General features: G+C 35.8%; 1 protein-coding gene across 11 annotated transcripts in view; it reads left to right on the top strand.

Annotated features, from left to right (window-relative positions):
* The window catches only part of CEP112 (centrosomal protein 112), a 664691-nt gene that overhangs the window by 221430 nt on the left and 425814 nt on the right, over positions 1-17447 (top strand). For 10 of the 11 annotated variants that reach the window (XM_064369449.1, XM_064369448.1, XM_064369450.1 and 7 more), the window contains one exon: positions 8611-8746. The exons of the other annotated variant lie outside the window; for it this stretch is intronic. In XM_064369449.1, coding sequence (XP_064225519.1) covers positions 8611-8746 — 136 coding nt within the window. The remainder of the gene's footprint in view (positions 1-8610; positions 8747-17447) is intronic. 11 annotated transcript variants of the gene reach the window in all.

The following is a 17447-nucleotide window of genomic DNA, read 5'->3' as shown; positions in this document are numbered from 1 at the left end:
TCTTGAAACAAGCAACCCCATCAGGTTTGTACATGCATGTTACATGCGTGCACATTGCATACATGTATATCACATACATGTGTATTGATACATGTACCTTGCATGTATATTTCATGCATATCACATACATACATGTTACGTGTATATCACACGCACATAACATGCATATTTTATGTGTACATCACATGCATCACATGTATGTTTGCCACGTTTATTAAATGCATATCACGTGCATGTTACATGCACAACACGTGTTACAAGTAATTCACATATATATCATACATTCATTATAAAAATATACTTTACATGCATGTTACATGTACATGACATACATGTGTGTTGCATGCATAGTGCATGCATGTGTATTTTATGTATATTAGATCTATATTGTATTTTGTTACACACATGTATATTACATACGTGCACATCACAGGTGTATTACATTTATGTAATGTGCATGTAATATACACTCACATGCATTATACATGCAATTCACATGTATGTGACACACACGCAATATACATGTAATGTACCTGCATGTAATATACATGTATTATGCATGTATGTGCTATACATGTATGTAGTATACATTTATTGTGTATAATGCATGTATGCAATGTGCATGTTATATGCATGCATTCATGCCATATACATGCAATGTTTGTATGTGATGTACATGTATTGTGTATGTAACATATGCATGTAATGTGCACGTAGCATGTATGTGATTTGCTTGTGTGTAACATGCATGCATGCATTATGCATGTGATGCACATTCATGTAATATACTTGCAATATACATGCATGTGATATACATGTGATATGCATCTATGTAATATACAGATAATATGCATTTATGTGATAAAAATGTAATATGTTAAGCCTCTTAAACATTTCCTGTAGTGACCTTACCAAAATAGAAGTCTTTTATGAAGTTTTCCTAGATCAGCCTGGCTAACATGGCAAAACCCTATCTTTACTAAAAATACAAAAAAAAAAATTAACTGGGTGTGATATTGCATGCCTGTAATCCCAGCTACTTGGGAGGCTGAGGCAAGGGAATCAGTTGAACCCAAGAGGTGGAGGTTGCAGTGAGCTGATAGTACACCGCTGCACTCTAGCCTGGGTGACAGAACAAGACACGATCTCAAGAAAAACCCACAAAAAACAAAAGAAAACAAAATCGGACAATTTCTTGATCATTTTTGCATTTCTAGTGTTGAGCACAGATCCTGGCATGTGATAGATGTTAAGTATGTGCTAATGAACATTTTAGCTTTCAAATGCCCTAGAAGTGATTTGATATACAAATATTGCTATGTAAGGATAAATTACGATAAGTACTTAGTTATAAATTCAGTTAATATGAAATAGTAATAAAAATATATCTACAGATTTGTTTAAATAATATTACATGTAGTGAATCTACTTGGACTTCGCAGTCAGATGGGTTGGTTTCATTGCTTGTTCTGCCATTTTTGTGTGAACTTGAGCAAATCATTTAAGTATTTGAAGTTTCAGTGTTTTCATCTAAAAATATGTAGTAACTTTTCTTATAGAAATTAGATAAAATAATGTGTGAACTGCCTTTACTGTAACGAGCAGGGTAGACATGTAATAAATGTTCACTCTGCTTCATCATTTGCAAATATTTAAAAATTATGGTTATACTATAAGTGTTTTATTTTGTAGCAATGTAATTCTCTAAAAGTAATGGGAAATACCTATTGCAACTTTTCATTTCATATCACTTAGAAGTCGTCTATAATAAGCAGAAAATCTTCTCTCACATGATAAATATTACATTTATATTTGATAAATAAGGAGAAAATTTGCCTGCTTAAAATTTGATCTATTTGTACATAGTGATGAATATAAGTGAGAATATTTTCCTGCTACTTTGAAATATTGAACTGCCCAGGGACAAGGCATGGATGATGTTTTTCAAGGAAATAAATATTTCAGATTCACATTTCAGCCTTTTTTCTTTATTCCTTTGATCTGGCTTTGGTTTACTTATCATTCTGCTTGAGTGATTTCGTACTGTCTTTCTTCCTCTCCCTAGTAACAAGAAGTGGTTCTGCACCTATTCCGGAATATTTAGGTTTTGTCATTTTACAAGAATAACATATATGTCCTATTTACTGATACAATACTACATCTGTAGTAAAATATATTAGTGGGTATGTATGTAAACTCTGCATATATGATGTATAATTTATAAATGGAAGTTTTAATCAATTGTTTGTTAAATATAGGGGCATAAACAAAAATAACATGGGATTTATTTTGAAGTTTAAATAATTTAAAGATTTTAAAGGAATTTTTCTTTGCCATAAAACATGGCTGCTTTATCTTTAAGGATAATTTTCTCAGTATCTTTTTAGTTTACCATAGAAATATTACTTGCTTTTATATTTGCTGAGCTAGAGTTTGTTTTATTTATGGACCCATATTACAGGCAGAAGTTAGTTTAGCATAAAATTATTATGTAAACTTTAAACTGTTTAAACCTTTTGTTAATATTACTTATATAGCTTTATTTCTTACCTTGCACATAAATTTGATCTTCTGAGAGTGGTTTCTTAGACTCCTACCGCATTGTTACATTCTTTGTATTCTTTTAGCACTTAAAATTTGTCACACGATTTAATGTGTACAATATTGCATCATTTGATTTTTCTCCTTGTATTTCCATCTTTTCTTTTAGTCAGATTATACTTTCTGCAGGATAGGAACAGTGTCTTATACTTCATTTATGTTTCTATAGTATTTGAATGGGCATTTCTTAGAATTTGCTGTCAGTACCCTTGTTTCCACTCCCAGAACAAAACTAACTTACTGAGAATGAAGGCTACAAGGTTGAGCCAGAACTAGTTCTTTTGAATCATGATTCAAATCCAGTTGGTGTCATAGATTTATGGACCTCCTAGAGGACATCTATATCTTCTTAAGAGACTTTTGAATTGTTTAAGAAGAGTCCTCATTTCTGTTTATAACTAACACGCTTCAACCAACAGGCATGTTTTTTAAGACTGGAGTTTGACTCTGGGGGCAAGCTCTCTGCGTAAGCCTACATTGTTGGCAATAAAAGCTCTTTCTCAGGATAGAATTCTGTAGAACTTCTTTATGCTGTTTTCATATCTATTTGGAGCTTTTCCCTTAGAAGCAAGAGAATAATTTCGGATTTAGTGTTCTGGATCATCAGTTTCAGTGAGCTTATGGGAATAAGCCATTCCTTGCCTTTTCCGTCTTCTGAAGGCTGCCCCTGTTCCTTGGCTTGTGGCCCTGCATGCATTGATTATGTTGAATCTGTAGATCAATTTGGGTAGTATTACCATATATTCAATATTAAGACTAGTACTAATTTTTATTTTAGTGAACATTTCTTTCTGACTCCTGAAGTACCAAATGTTTAGCTGTCTACATGGTTTACCATTTTGAAGTAGAATTTAGCAGAGACTACTAGTTTTAGAAGTCAAATGAAAAAGAGGCCAAAGCAGCTTATTCATTTATAATACTTATGAAAGGTATTATTTTAAATATTTTTGACTCATTCAGTTTAATCAGTTTAAGTAACAACCAGCAGCCCTGAATATAGGTATATTGCTGCTTGTAAGTCTTGTTTTCCAGCCCAGCTGGAAAGGGCATGGGGACTCTTCTAGCTGTTTTTCAGGCTTGTTTGAAGTTTCTTATTTTGTGTTGTTTTTCTTGGAGTTTCCAGGGGAGATGCCAAGCTGGCAGCAAATGAAGTATACTGTAATGTGAAGCCTTATAAATACATGTTGGATTGCAGCCATCTTTATCAAAAGTACTGGAACAGAAATGTGCAAAGGGAAGATTTTCAAATGAAGGTTCACCTGTATATATAAATTTTAGCTAATAAAGCTCAAAGATACTAAACTGTCATCCATAAGTTCCCTACATTTTATTGCCCTTTTTGGAATAATCATGTACTTCAGAACATCCTTTAATCTGAGCTGGCTTGTGGTTAAGAATGCAGCTTCTTTTCTCTTTATCCTTATATACTCAGATGAGGAAAATTTACTGCACTTTATAAATAAATCAGAGCTAAAAAGCAAATTTTCTTTCCACCTTTTTATCTTCATGGAGGCCCAGCTTTAAGGCATTTGAGTGATGTGTTTCTACTTGGCCCCACAACTAGTTTCACTGGAAAAAAAAATCTTCAAAGTCCTTTTTGCATCCTTCTTGTAGGATGCACTATTGGGGTCGTGGTAAAAAGGAATGCTGTTCCTGTGATAGGAGCAGACCCTTGTCTGTTTCAGAGGCTCAACATTTTCACTTCTGCTTCATTACCATGTAGAAATTAAAATGGATCCCTCCTTAAAATGATTATCACCTCTTTATTTGAATTGACAGATTTAATTTATATTAAGACAGAAGGACCAGGTGCAGCAGCTTATGCCTGTAATCCTAGCTCTTTGGGAGGCCAAGGTGGGTGGATTGCTTGAGTCCAGGAGTTTGAGACCAGCCTGGACTTGGGAAAACCTCATTTCTGCAAAAAAGAAAAACAGTAGCCAGGTGTGGTGGCTTTGCACTGTTCCAGTGCAAATTATTCCCAGCTATGCAGAGGCTGAGGTGGGAGGATCACCTGAGTCCAGGAGTTCGAGGCTGCAGTGAGTCCTGATTGTGCCACTGCACTCCAACCTGGATGCCAGAGTAACACCCTATCTCAAAAAAAAAAAAAAAAAAAAAAAGGGGGCAGAAGGTTTCTATATGTTAATGGAGTTCAATGTATTCATTGTGGTTTTACTGGACAGCAACATTGAATTATATTGAATAAGGCCACCTTTGATATTTAGCGTTACTATTAGATTAGTTCAGCCAGTGTGGCAGGACTGGAAACGAGATTTTACATATTTCTCTGTGCTTGCAATTGAGTGTAAAACAATATTTGCTAAATCAGGATAGAAATGATCAATTAAAAGCAGTATGCCTTATTGTGCAAAGTTTTCACATTTTAAAATGGCCTCTAGTGTATACTTGATGGATAGCTAAAGTTTATGACTTTGATTATGTGATCATAAATTAGTTATAAAGTAAATGAACAAAGCTTAGTAGGTAAGAATGACATGTTATAGAGAAAAAGATTTGTCCTATTAAATTAAAAGTGTTTAAATAGTTCATGTGAATTATTGCGCAAAAAGTATAAACAACTGACTTACAACATGAATAGGACAAAGTTGGTATTTCAGCTATAGGTCATATATTTTTATAGAATGTGTTATCTTTCTTTCTTTTGGCTATTTAATGTTCCATAATTTAAAAGTAAATGATATATAAACTCTTGAAGTTTTAAAATCATGTTCAGTGTACTTTCTTTTGTACTTATATACAAACTGACCAAAGGTAAACCTCTGATAAATTTTAATTTTAATTATAAAATACTCCTCTCAAGTGCTTTTGGAAGGGCCTTGAAAATTAAAGAGGAACATAAAATAAACTAGTTACTATAATCTCTGAAGCGGTCATTGCACTGCCTAACCCCAGTGCCTGGTAAACAGTGCCACTGTTCATCAACCACAGCACCCTTGCCCTCTGAGCCTGCTCTCAGAATCCTTTCGACAGAGCATTCCAGGCAGCCCCTTCCAGTCAGTTGGGATCATCACACCAGAGAACATCTATTTACCAACCCAGATCTAGACCATGGTACCCAATAACAACTTATATGACTTGATGTTGTTCCCGTGTGCTTAGTATTTAGATATTTGGATATTCAAATTATTCAATGTTTGTACCAGGAAAACACTACATCTAAGTTGAAGCCCCTGTTCCAGTGCAAATTAATATAGGAAGAGTGAAAATGTACCAGAACAATTTAAAATTCTCGATAGCCGTCCAAGTGCTCAGTCTTTCATATAGTGAAGCCCCCGAAATCAGCCTTCAGTATGATATCTGGTTATTAATCACCATTATCTTTGAGCTAATATTCACATTAGGTGGCAAAAAAAGCCTCACTCATGTGAAGACCTTAGAACTTAACAACCAGTTAACATTAAGCCCATTTTGCTTTAACAACATGTAAGAAACATTGTGAACAACAAGATATTCAGGTTCTAGTTCGTTCAAGCAGGCAAGTTGAAGAAGCTTTTAAAAACTTTCAGAATCCTGTACCCCATTGCTGCAAAATACAGTAACTGAGAGCCACATGTGGCATGCATCCTAACCTAGAATGGCTTAACTTTTGTGCAGGGCATCACACACCTTAGAGCACTATTAAACTCTGTAGGTCATAAAAATTCTGGCTACATCTGTGAAACAGACACATAAAGGAATAGGGATTTAGTGGAAAAACTGCTTTGTTTATCATGGGATTGCAGTGACTATTGTTACCTTCAGGTAGATGGATAGATGGAATATGAAGAGATAAATAGACACAAGGTGGTGCTTAAAATGAAACATAAAGATACAGGGTAGGTTTTTTCAGCCTGTCAACAAAAGCTTGCGTATTTGCAGATCCCAAATACAGGGGAGGGGATTGGGATATGGGTGTGACAAGAGAACACACACATACGGAAAACCACACACACACACACATACATACACACACATCTATATCTGTATCTATATCTATATGATAACCTCATTATAAAGGAACAAGAGAATTTCTTGCTGAAGTGGAAATTAGGTGACACTTTTTCTTATCAGTCTTTTGGCCACTTAAGCTTTCAAAGAGGTTTTCAATTTGCTTGGGGGTAAGAAAGTTTGGTATTTTGATATTTTATATGATATATGTGTTCTTATTGAAAAGGCTATAAATTATTGTGTCTTAGAGGGGATTTTAAACTCAGATGAGTAACCTGAAAAAACTTGAATTACTTTTTGCTCAAGTCTTGAAATATTACATCATCTTGTTTTAGAAGTGTCTTTTCTCCCATTTATGATATTTCTCTAAAATTTGGTTTGAGTGAATTAAATTAATTAAATACCCCCAGCATTCTTCAGTGTTACAGCTAATAGTAAGATCATATTTTATATTTGTGTAAGCTTTCCCATTTAGGGGAAGATGAGCCAAGTTAATCTTACCTATGGCATCTGGAAAATCAGGAAAGCAGGGTGGCATAGCAGCCAACAGCAGGAACTTTAGAAGCAGACTGTCAGGACTGGAATCCTGGCTTGACCTGTTACTCTAGGTGGAAGTATTCTCTGAGCCCTAGTTTCCTGTTCTGTATAAGTAAGGATATAATAACACTCTTATACTGGTTTACTGTGAGAGTAAACGAGAGAAGACATAAAATTCTGTATTAGTCCATTTTCATGCTGCTGATAAAGATATACCCAAGACTGGGCATTTTCAAAAGAAAGAAGTTTAATGGACTTACAGTTCCACGTGGCTGGGGAGGCCTCATAATCATGGCCAAAGGCAAGGAGGAGCAAGTCACATCTTACATGGATGGTGGCAGGCAAAAAGAGAGCTTGTGCAGGGGAACTCCTTTTGTTAAAACCATCAGATCCCATGAGACTTGTTCATTGTCACCAGAACAGCATGGGAAAGACCCACCCCCATGACTCAGTTATCTGCCACCGGGTCCCTCCCACAACACATGGGGATTATGGAAGCTGAAAGATTAGATTTGGGTGGGGACAAAGAGCCAAACCATATAAAATTCCATTGCACGGTGCCTGGCACCTAGTTAGAACTCAGAGTTAGCTATTGTTAACTTTCATGCATTTATAAACTTATGCCTTTATTTTTTGCTTCTATCAACATGCAAAGATTGCTTTTGTTTTGTTAGACCCTTTCAGCTATATAGTTTCCACTTAAGGTATGAATAAATTTGATGGTTATCAGTTCTTTTAGGCAAGTCTTCTGGAAGGCAGCAAAATAATTTTAGGCCATCATATTTCTCTGTTGCATTGACTTCCCTACAGATTAACTTCTGGTAGACATACATCTTTCTATTGGTGCATTGTTTTTTTTAAAATGAGATATAATTCACATACCATAAAATTCACCCCTTTAAAGTGTATAACTTGGTGGATCTTAGTATATTCACAAGGATGTGCAAACATCACCACTGTCTAACTCCAGAACATTTTCATATTTTCATCACTTCATATCTATTAGCAATCACTCCCTAATTCCCCAGCCTCTTAGACTCCAGCAACAACTAATGTACCTTCTGTCTCTATAGATTTACCTATTCTGGAAATTTCATATAAATGGAATCATACAATATGTAACTTTTTGTGACTGGCTTCTCTCACTTAGCTGGATGTTTTTAAGGTTCATCCCTGTTGTAGCAGGTATCAGAACTTCTTCGTTCCTTTTTAAGGATGACTAATATTCTTCATTTTGTTTATCCATTCATCACTTGATGGAGACACATGGTTTTACTCAGTTTTGTTTTTAGGGAAATCTTTGAAAGTCGTTTTGCTTTCATCAGAATACACAATACATGTTTATACCCTTTTCCTCTGGAGACTAATTAGTTTATTGTCAAGTTTCTAAAGGGAAGTTTTGTAGGATTTGGATCAAAAAAATTAAAATCTGGATTTTATTTTAGAGGGGGTTAAATATTGTTCTTTCATTCAAGCCTAGTTCTTTTATATTTTAACTCTGAAGGAAGCTTCTCCGAACCTTTCTAGGGAAAAAGAGGAGCAGCTAACTCGTGTGACTGAAGTTCAGAGGTTGCAGGCCCAGCAGGCAGATGCTGCTTTGGAAGAGTTTAAGCGGCAGGTGGAACTGAACTCAGAGAAAGTCTATGCTGAAATGAAAGAGCAGGTAAGGAGGCTGCCACACCATCCCTTTTGAAAGTCACTCTCTCAGTAGGAAGGTACATTCTCATCTTAAATATGACAGAAACATTTCACTTTTTAAAAGAGCTATATCAAAATTAGCCATACCATCAGATCAGAGATTCAGAATGAGAAAGAGATGTTACCACTTGATTCATCCTTCAAGCAATGCCAGAATAATCATTTAAAAGTCCCCTGTATAAATATAGTAATGGCAAGCATGTACCTTGCTTTAGAAGGATAGATAAGCCTAAGAGAAAAATCCCATGACTATCAGTTTCTTTAGAGCAGGGACTCCAGTTAACCATGCCTGTGTTTCTTCATGTTCTATAAATAGTGTCTTATTATTCAGTTATAGCAATTATTTTCAACTGGCAGTTGTGAAGAACAAAGGCTGTCTCCAATTCTTGTACAAGATAGGTTGTATTTTTTCTTTTAGCTTTTGAAGAAAATACAAAATTTGTAAAAGAATAAAGGGAATTACTACAAACACCTAGGTACCTATCTCAAAGACACAATAATTGTTAATGCTGTTCATATAAACTAAAATATTAAAGTGAAGTTTTACTTTACTTTGTTATTCATGTCTAATCACATTATTCTTTCTTCCCTGGAGAAATCTACTATAATTAATTGAGTGTATATAGTCAGTCCTCTGTAAACACTTGTATCCGTAGGTTCTGCCGCCACAGATTCAACCAATCATGGATAGAAAATGTCTGGGAAAATTTGACAGTGTTCCAAAAAGTAAAACTTGAATTTACACGTGCAGAGTACTTTGTTGAATCCATGTGATTGAAGTGACATGTAGATGTTGTATTAGGTATTAGAAGTAATCTAGCAATGATGAAGTAAATGGGAGGATGTGCACAGGTCATATGGAAGTAGTACTATGCCATTTTATATAAGGAACTTGAGTATCTGTGGATTTTAGTATGGAGGGGGTTCTCGAACCAATCTCCCATGGATACTGGGGGCTGACTGCATTATTTCAGTTTATTTTATATGCATATATATTATTTATGCATTAATATGTTATAGGCATATGTAATTGGTTTTTGTTTTTCAAAAAGTAGATAAATATGAACAGATTTTAAGTATTACTTCTGTTTGCTCTTTTATATCTAATATTATGTATCTGTGTGCTAACCAGATACATAATATTAGATATAAATTATAATATATAAATAATATTATATAAATATTAGAATGTAGTCTTTTATCCCTCATCTCCCCCACCCTTCCCTGCTGAGTCTCCAAAGCCTATTGCATCATTCTTACGCCTTTGTGACCTTATACCTTAGCTTCCACTTATGAGTAAGAACATAAGATATTTGGTTTTCCATTCCTGAGTTACTGCCTTTTTTTTTTTTTGAGATGGAGTCTTGCTCTGTTGCCCAGGATGGAGTTCAGTGGCGTGATCTCGGCTCACTGAAATCTCCGCTCCCTGGGTTCAAGCAGTTTTTTCTGCCTCAGCCTCCCAAGTAGCTGAGATTACATACAGGTGCCTGCCAACACACCCAGATAATTTTTGTATTTCTAGTGGAGACAGGGTTTCATCATCTCGACCAGGCTGTCCTGAGTTACTTCATTTAGAATAATGGTCTCCAGTAACATCCAGGTTGCTGTGAATGCCATTATTTTGTTTTATTACTGCTGAGTCATATTCCGTGTGTGTGTGTGTGTGTGTGTGTGTGTGTGTGTATACAAATATATATGCACACACACCATGTATGTGCATATATGTGTGTATACACACACACATATCTATATATCTATATATCTGACAATTTCTTTATCCACTTGTTGATTTATGGGCATTTGGACTGGTTCCATATTTTTGCAATTATAAATTGTGCTGCTATAAACGTGTGTGCAAGTATCTTTTTCATATAATGACTTCTTTTCATTTTCCTCTGGGTAGATACCTAGAAGAGAGATTGCTGAATCAAACAGTAGATCTACTTTTATAGTTCTTTAAGGAATCTACAGTGTTCTCCATAGTGGTTGTACTACTTTACATTCCCACCAACAGTATAAAAGTGTTCCCTTTTCACCACATCTATGCCAATATCTGTTACTTTTTGATTTTTTTGATTATGGCCATTCTTGCAGAAGTGAGGTGGTATCACATTGTGGTTTTGATTTGTATTCCCTTTATACTTAGTGATGTTGAGCATTTTTTCATATGCTCATTGGCCATTTGTGTATCTTCTTTTGAGAACTGTCTATTCCCGTTCTTAGCCTACTTTTTGATGGGATTGTTTGTTTCTTTCTTGCTGATTTGTTTGAGTTCTTTGTAGATTCTGGATATTCATCCTTTGTCGGATGTACAGATTGTGAAAATATTCTTCCACTCTATGAGTTGTCTGTTAATTCCACTGATTATTTCTTTTTCAGTACAGAAGCTTTTTAGTTTAATTAAGTCCCATCTATTTATCTTTGTTTTTGTTATATTTGCTATTGGATTCTTGGTTGTGAAGTCTTTGCCTAAGCCAATGTCTAGAGAGTTTTTCAGGTGTTATTTTCTAGAGTCATTATGGTTTCAGGCTTTAAATTTAAGTCTTGATTCATCTTGAGTTGATTTTTGTATAAGGTGAAGGATGAGGATCCAGTTTCATTCTTCTACATGTGGCTAGCCAGTTATCCCAGCACCATTTGTTGAATAGGCTGTCCTCTCCCCATTTTATGTTTTTGTTTGCTTTATTGAAGATCAGTTGGTTTTAAGCATTTGGCTTTATTTCTGCCTTCTCTATTCTGTTCTGCTGGTCTATGTACCTATTTTTATACCAGTACCATGCTGTTTTGGTGACTATGGCCTTATTGTGTAGTTTGAAGTCAGGTAATGTGATGCCTCCAGATTTGTTCTTTTTGCTTAGTCTTGCTTTGGCTATATGGGCTCTTTTTTGGTTCCATATTAATTTTAGGATTTTTTTCTGCTAGTTATTCTGTGAAGAATGATGGTGGTGTTTTGATGAGAATTGCTTGAATTTGTAGATTGCTTTTGGCAGAATGGTCATTTTCGCAATATTGATTTTACGCATCCGTGAGCATGGGATGTGTTTCCACTTGTTTGTGTCATCTATGATTTCCTTCAGCAGTGTTTTATAATTTTCTTTGTAGAGGTCTTTCATGTCCTTAGTTAGGTATATTTCTTTTTTTTTTGCAGCTATTGTGAGAGGGGTTGAATTCTTGATTAGATTCTCAGCTTGGTTGCTGTTGGTGTAGAGTAGAGCTACATTTGTGCTCTAGAGTAGAGTTGATTTGTGCACATTGGTTTTGTATCCTAAAACTTTGCTGAGTTCATTTATCAGTACTAGGAGCTTTTGGAGTCTTTAGGGTTTTCTAGGTATACGATCATGTCATCAGCAACAGTTTGACTTCCTCTTTTCCAATTTGGATGCCATTTATTTCTTCCTCTTGTATGATTGCTCTGGCTAGGACTTCCATCACTATGTCGAAGTGGTGAAAGTGGGCGTCTTTGTCTTGCAGTTCTCAAGGGGAAAGCTTTCAACTTTTTCCCATTCAGTATAATGTTGGCTGTGGATTTGTCATAGATGGCTTTTATTACATTAAGTTGTGTCCCTTTTATGCCAATTTTGCTGAGGGTTTTAATCGTAAAGCGATGGTGGATTTTGTCAAATGCTTTTTCTGTATCTATTGAGATAATCATGTGATTTTTATTTTTAATTCTGTTTATGTGGTGTATCACATTTATTGACTTATATATGTTGAACCATCCCTGCATCCCTGTTATGAAACCCACTTGAGCATGGCGTATTATCTTTTTTATATGCTGTTGGATTTGGTTCACTAGTATTTTGTTGAGAATTTTTGCATCTATGTTCATCAAGGATATTAGTCTAGAGTTTTCTTCCTTTGTTATGTCCTTCTCTGTTAGGGTGATACTATCTTCATAGAAGGAAGATTTCGTCTTTCTCTGTCTTTTGGAATAGTTTCAATAGGATTGGTACCAGTTCTCTTTGAATGTCTGATAGAATTCAGCTGTGAATCTGTCTGCTCCTGGACTTTTTTTTGGTCAGCAGTTTTAAAAATTACCATTTCAATGTCACTGCTTGATATTGATCTGTTCAGAGATTCTACATCTTCCTGGTTTAATCTAGGAGGGTTGTATATTTTCAGGAATTTATCCATTTCCTCTAGGTTTTCTAGTTTATGCATATAAAGGTGTTCATAGTAGCCTTAAATAATCTTTTGTATTTCTGTGGTATAAGCTGTAATAACTCCTGTTTTGTTTCTAATTGAGCTTGTTTGGATCTTCTCTCTTCTTTTCTTGTTTAATCTCGCTAATGGTCTATCAATTTCATTTATATTTTCAAGGAATCAGCTTTGTGTTTTGTCTTTTGTATTGTTTTTTGGTGGTGGTGGTGTTTCAATTGCATTTAGTTCTGCTCTGATCTTTGTTACTTCCTTTCTTCTGCTGGGTTTGGGTTTGGATTGTTCTTGTTTTTTCAGTTTTGTGAGGCATGACCTTAGGTTGTCTATTTGTGCTCTTTCAGACTTTTTGATGTAGGCATTTAATGCTATAAACTTTCCTCTTAGCACTGCTTTTGCCATATCTCAGAGGTTTTGATAGGTTGTGTCACTACTACTTAGTTCAGAGGATTATTTTCAGTTTCCATTTTGATTTCATTGTTGACCCAATGATCATTCAGGAGCAGGTTTTAAAATTTCCATGTATTTGCATAGTTTTGAGGGTTGCTTTTTGAGTTTATTTCCAATTTTATTCCACTGTAGTCTGAGCGAGTACTTGACATAATTGTAATTTTCTTAAATTTAGTGAGACTTGTTTTGTGGCCTATCATATAGTCTATCTTGGAGAATGTTCCATGTCCTTCTGAATAAAATGTATATTCTGCAATTGTTGGGTAGAATGTTCTGTATATATCTATTAAGTCCATTTGTTATAGGGTATAGTTTAAGTTTATTGTTCTTGTTGACTTTCTGTTTTGATAACCTGTGTAGTGCTGTCAGTGGAGTATTAAAGTCCCCCACTATTATTGAGTTGCCACCTATCTCATTTCTTAAGTCTAGTAGTAATTGTTTTATATATTTGGGAGCTCCAATGTTGGGTGCATTTATATTTGTAATTGTGATATTTTCCTGTTGAACTAGTTCTTTTATCATTACATAATGTCCCTGTTTGTCTTCTTTAACTGCTGTTGCTTTAAAGTTTGTTTTCTCTGATATAAGAATAGCTACTCCTTCTTGCTTTTGGTGTTTATTTGCATGGAATATCTTTTTCCACCCCTTCACCTTAAGTTTATGTGAGTCCTTATGTGTTATGTGAGTCTACTGAAGACAGCAGAAACTTGGTTGTTGAATTGTTATCCATTCTGCCATCTGTATCTTTTAGGTGAAGCATTTAGTCAATTTACATTCAATGCTAGTATTGAGATGTGAGGTACTGTTCTATTCATTGTGCTATTTGTTGCCTGAATACCTACTGATTTTTTTCATTATGTTATTGTTATATAGGTCCTGTGATATTTGTGCTTTGTGTATTTGAAGGATTTCTTTCAAGATTTAGAGCTCCTTTTAGCAGTTCTTGTAGTGGTGACTTGGTAGTGGCAAATTCTCTTAGCATTTGTTTGTCTGGAAAAGACAATATCTTCCTTCATTTGTGAAACTTAGTTTCTCTGGATACAAAATTTTTGGCTAATTAATGAAACTAAAAATACAACCTCACTCCTTTCTAGCTTTTAGGGTTCTGCTGAGAAATCTGCTGTTAATCTGATAGGTTTTCCTTTATAGCTTACCTGATGTGTTTGCCTCCCAGCTCTTAATGATTCTTTCCTTGTCTTGACTTTAGATAACCTGATGACTATGTGCCTAGACGATGATCTTTTTGCGATGAATTTCCCAGGTATTCTTTGAGCTTCTTGTATTTGATATCTAGATCTCTAGCAAGGCTGGGGAAGTTTTCCCCGATTATTTCCTCAGACATATTTTCCAAACTTTTAGATTTCTCATCTTCCTCAGGAACACCAATTATTCTTAGGTTTGGATGTTTAACATAGTCTCAAACTTCTTGGAGGCTTTGTTCATTTTTAAAAATTCTTTTTTCTTCATCTGTGATAGATTGGGTTAATTTGAAAGCCTTTTCTTTGAGCTCTGAGGTTCTTTCTTCTGCTTGTTCATTTCTGTTACTGAGATTTTCCAGTGCATTTTGCATTTCTCTAAGTGTGTCCTTGATTTCCAGACATTATGATTGTTTTTTATATGTGCTATCTATTTCACTGAAAAACTTTGCTTTCATATTCTGTATTGATTGTTTTTTATATGTGCTATCTATTTCACTGAAAAACTTTGCTTTCATATTCTGTATCATGCTTTTGATTTCTTTATGTTGGACCTCACCTTTCTCTGATACCTCCTTGATTAGTTTAATAATTGTCTATCTGAATTCTTTTTCTGGCAGTTCAGAGATTTCATTTTGGTTTGGATCCATTGCTGGTGAGCTGGTATAATCTCTTGGAGATGTTAAAGACCTTGTTTTGTCATATTACCAGCATTTTTTTTTCTGATTCCTTTTTATTTGAATAGACCAAGTCAGATGGAAGATCTGAGATGTGCTGCTCTTCAAATTCTTTTGTCCCATGTGGTACTCCCTTGATGTGGTGTTTTCCCTCTTCCCCTAGGAATGAGACTTCCTAAGAGCTGAGCTGTGGTGATTGTTTTTGTTCTTCTGGGTCTAGCCACCCCGGGAGCTACTGGGCTCTGGGCTGGTACTGGGGAGTGTCTGCAGAGAGTCTTGTGATATGATCTGTCTTTACGTCTTGCAGCCATGGACATCAGGACCTGCTCTGGTGGAGCTAGCAGGGGAGCGAAGTGAACTTTGTGAGGATCCTTGGTGTGTTTCTGTTTAGTGTCCTGGTTTTGTGTTAGTGACTTCTAGCCAAGAGGTAGCACTTTCTTTTTTTTTTTTTTTTTTATAGTTTTGTAGTTATAACTTTTATTTCTGTTTTAAAATTACAACAGTAACTTATGTATGAATAGTCAGTGTACAAAATCTAAATGATACAGAAATGTATAGAAAAACTGTGGCTGTGAATCCTTTTACTTCCTCACCACAGATTGGCCCATCCCATCCCCTCTCCAGAGGTAAACACTAATAACAATCTCTCTGATCTTCTACATGCCTCTACCTATATAAATGTTAGGTATTTCTTAACACAAATACAGAATAAAATTTCTTAACACAAACACAAAAAAAGAATAAATATGCTATATTTATTCTTTTGCAATTTGCTTTTTCAAATATTCATGTGTCTTATAGTACTTGTCAGTACATTTCTATCTTCCTGATGCTTTTGTTTTGTATATATATATATATAAAATTGCATTTTAGGTTTTGGGGTACATGTGAAGAACATGCAAGATTGTTGCATAGGTACATTCATGGCAGTGTGGTTTGCTGCCTTAGCAGTGAATATTACTTAGCAGTGAAAAGGAATGAATTATTGATACAACAGCATGGATGGATCTCAGAATCCCACTGAATGAAAGAATATGCAAGCAGAAGAGTCTATATTGAATGTTTTGTAATCTCTGAGTCCTGTTAGGACTCTGGCATTTCTCCCCATGTTATCCCTCCCCAACTCCCCACACCCCACTGTCCCTCCCCTAATTCTCCCCCACAGACCCCAGTGTGTGATGCTCCCCTCCCTGTGTCCATGTGTTCTCATTGTTCAACACCCGCCTATGAGTGAGAACATGCGGTGTTTGGTTTTCACAAGAGTGCATCAGCTATGGTCCTACAGGGAGGATGCAAACTTGCCCAAGGGACACCAGCTTAAGTATTTAGGTTTCTCAGGTGGTAGGCGGGGCCATAGAGCTCACAAAAGATTATTACCTTTGTCTTCTGCTACCAGGGTAGGTAGAGAAAGACCACCATGTTAGGGCAGGGATAGGCATGTCTGAGCTCAGCCTCTCTTTGGGTGGGGCTGGCTGTGGCTGCTGTCGGGGATGGGAGTATGGTTCCCAATCGAGTAGAGTTATATTTCCGGGGGGATTATGGCTGCCTCTCCTAAGCCATACAGGTCACCAGGAAAGTGAGGGAAAGCCAGCAGTCACAGGCCTCACCCTGTTCGCACACAGCCCTCAGTTCTAAAGGCTGGTCTAACTCCCACTGTGCCCTTCCAACAGCACTGAGTCTATTTTCAGGCAGCTGGCAACCAGGGCTGAGAACTTGCCCCTTAACACGAGCCTCCCATTGAGAAAACAAGCTGACTTAGTTTTTCGGTGTCTCAGGGAGGCTGCAGCAGTGATCCAGTTCTTTCAAAGGGTCTGTGGATTCTCTCAGCTTTTCTGATATGTTCTTGGCAGTAGTTCTTGGTGCTAGAGTTCATGATATGAATCTCCACATACTGCTCTGGCCATCCGAGTGGAGTTGCAAGCTAGTCCTACCTCCTGTCTGCCATCTTAATCTGTATTTTGACTTTCTACCATTTAGACACAACATATTAAATCTCTGTTCTCATAAAATAGTTTTAAGACCTAATAGACCATAAGGGAACCCTCAGTATATTTCTAAAACTTGACTTGTCTAAGAACACATATTTCTTACCACAATGCAATAAAGCTAGAAGTTAAATTTTAGTTAAGATTGCTACATTGGACTTCATTGAAACTAAAAACTTTTGCCCTTTGAAAGACATCATTTA

This window comes from Aotus nancymaae, unplaced genomic scaffold, assembly GCF_030222135.1.
Source record: "Aotus nancymaae isolate 86718 unplaced genomic scaffold, 86718_ANA_hifiasm-v0.15.2.pri h1tg000089l, whole genome shotgun sequence".
Classification (NCBI taxonomy): domain Eukaryota; kingdom Metazoa; phylum Chordata; class Mammalia; order Primates; family Aotidae; genus Aotus; species Aotus nancymaae.
This window is presented reverse-complemented; position numbering and strand designations above follow the sequence as displayed.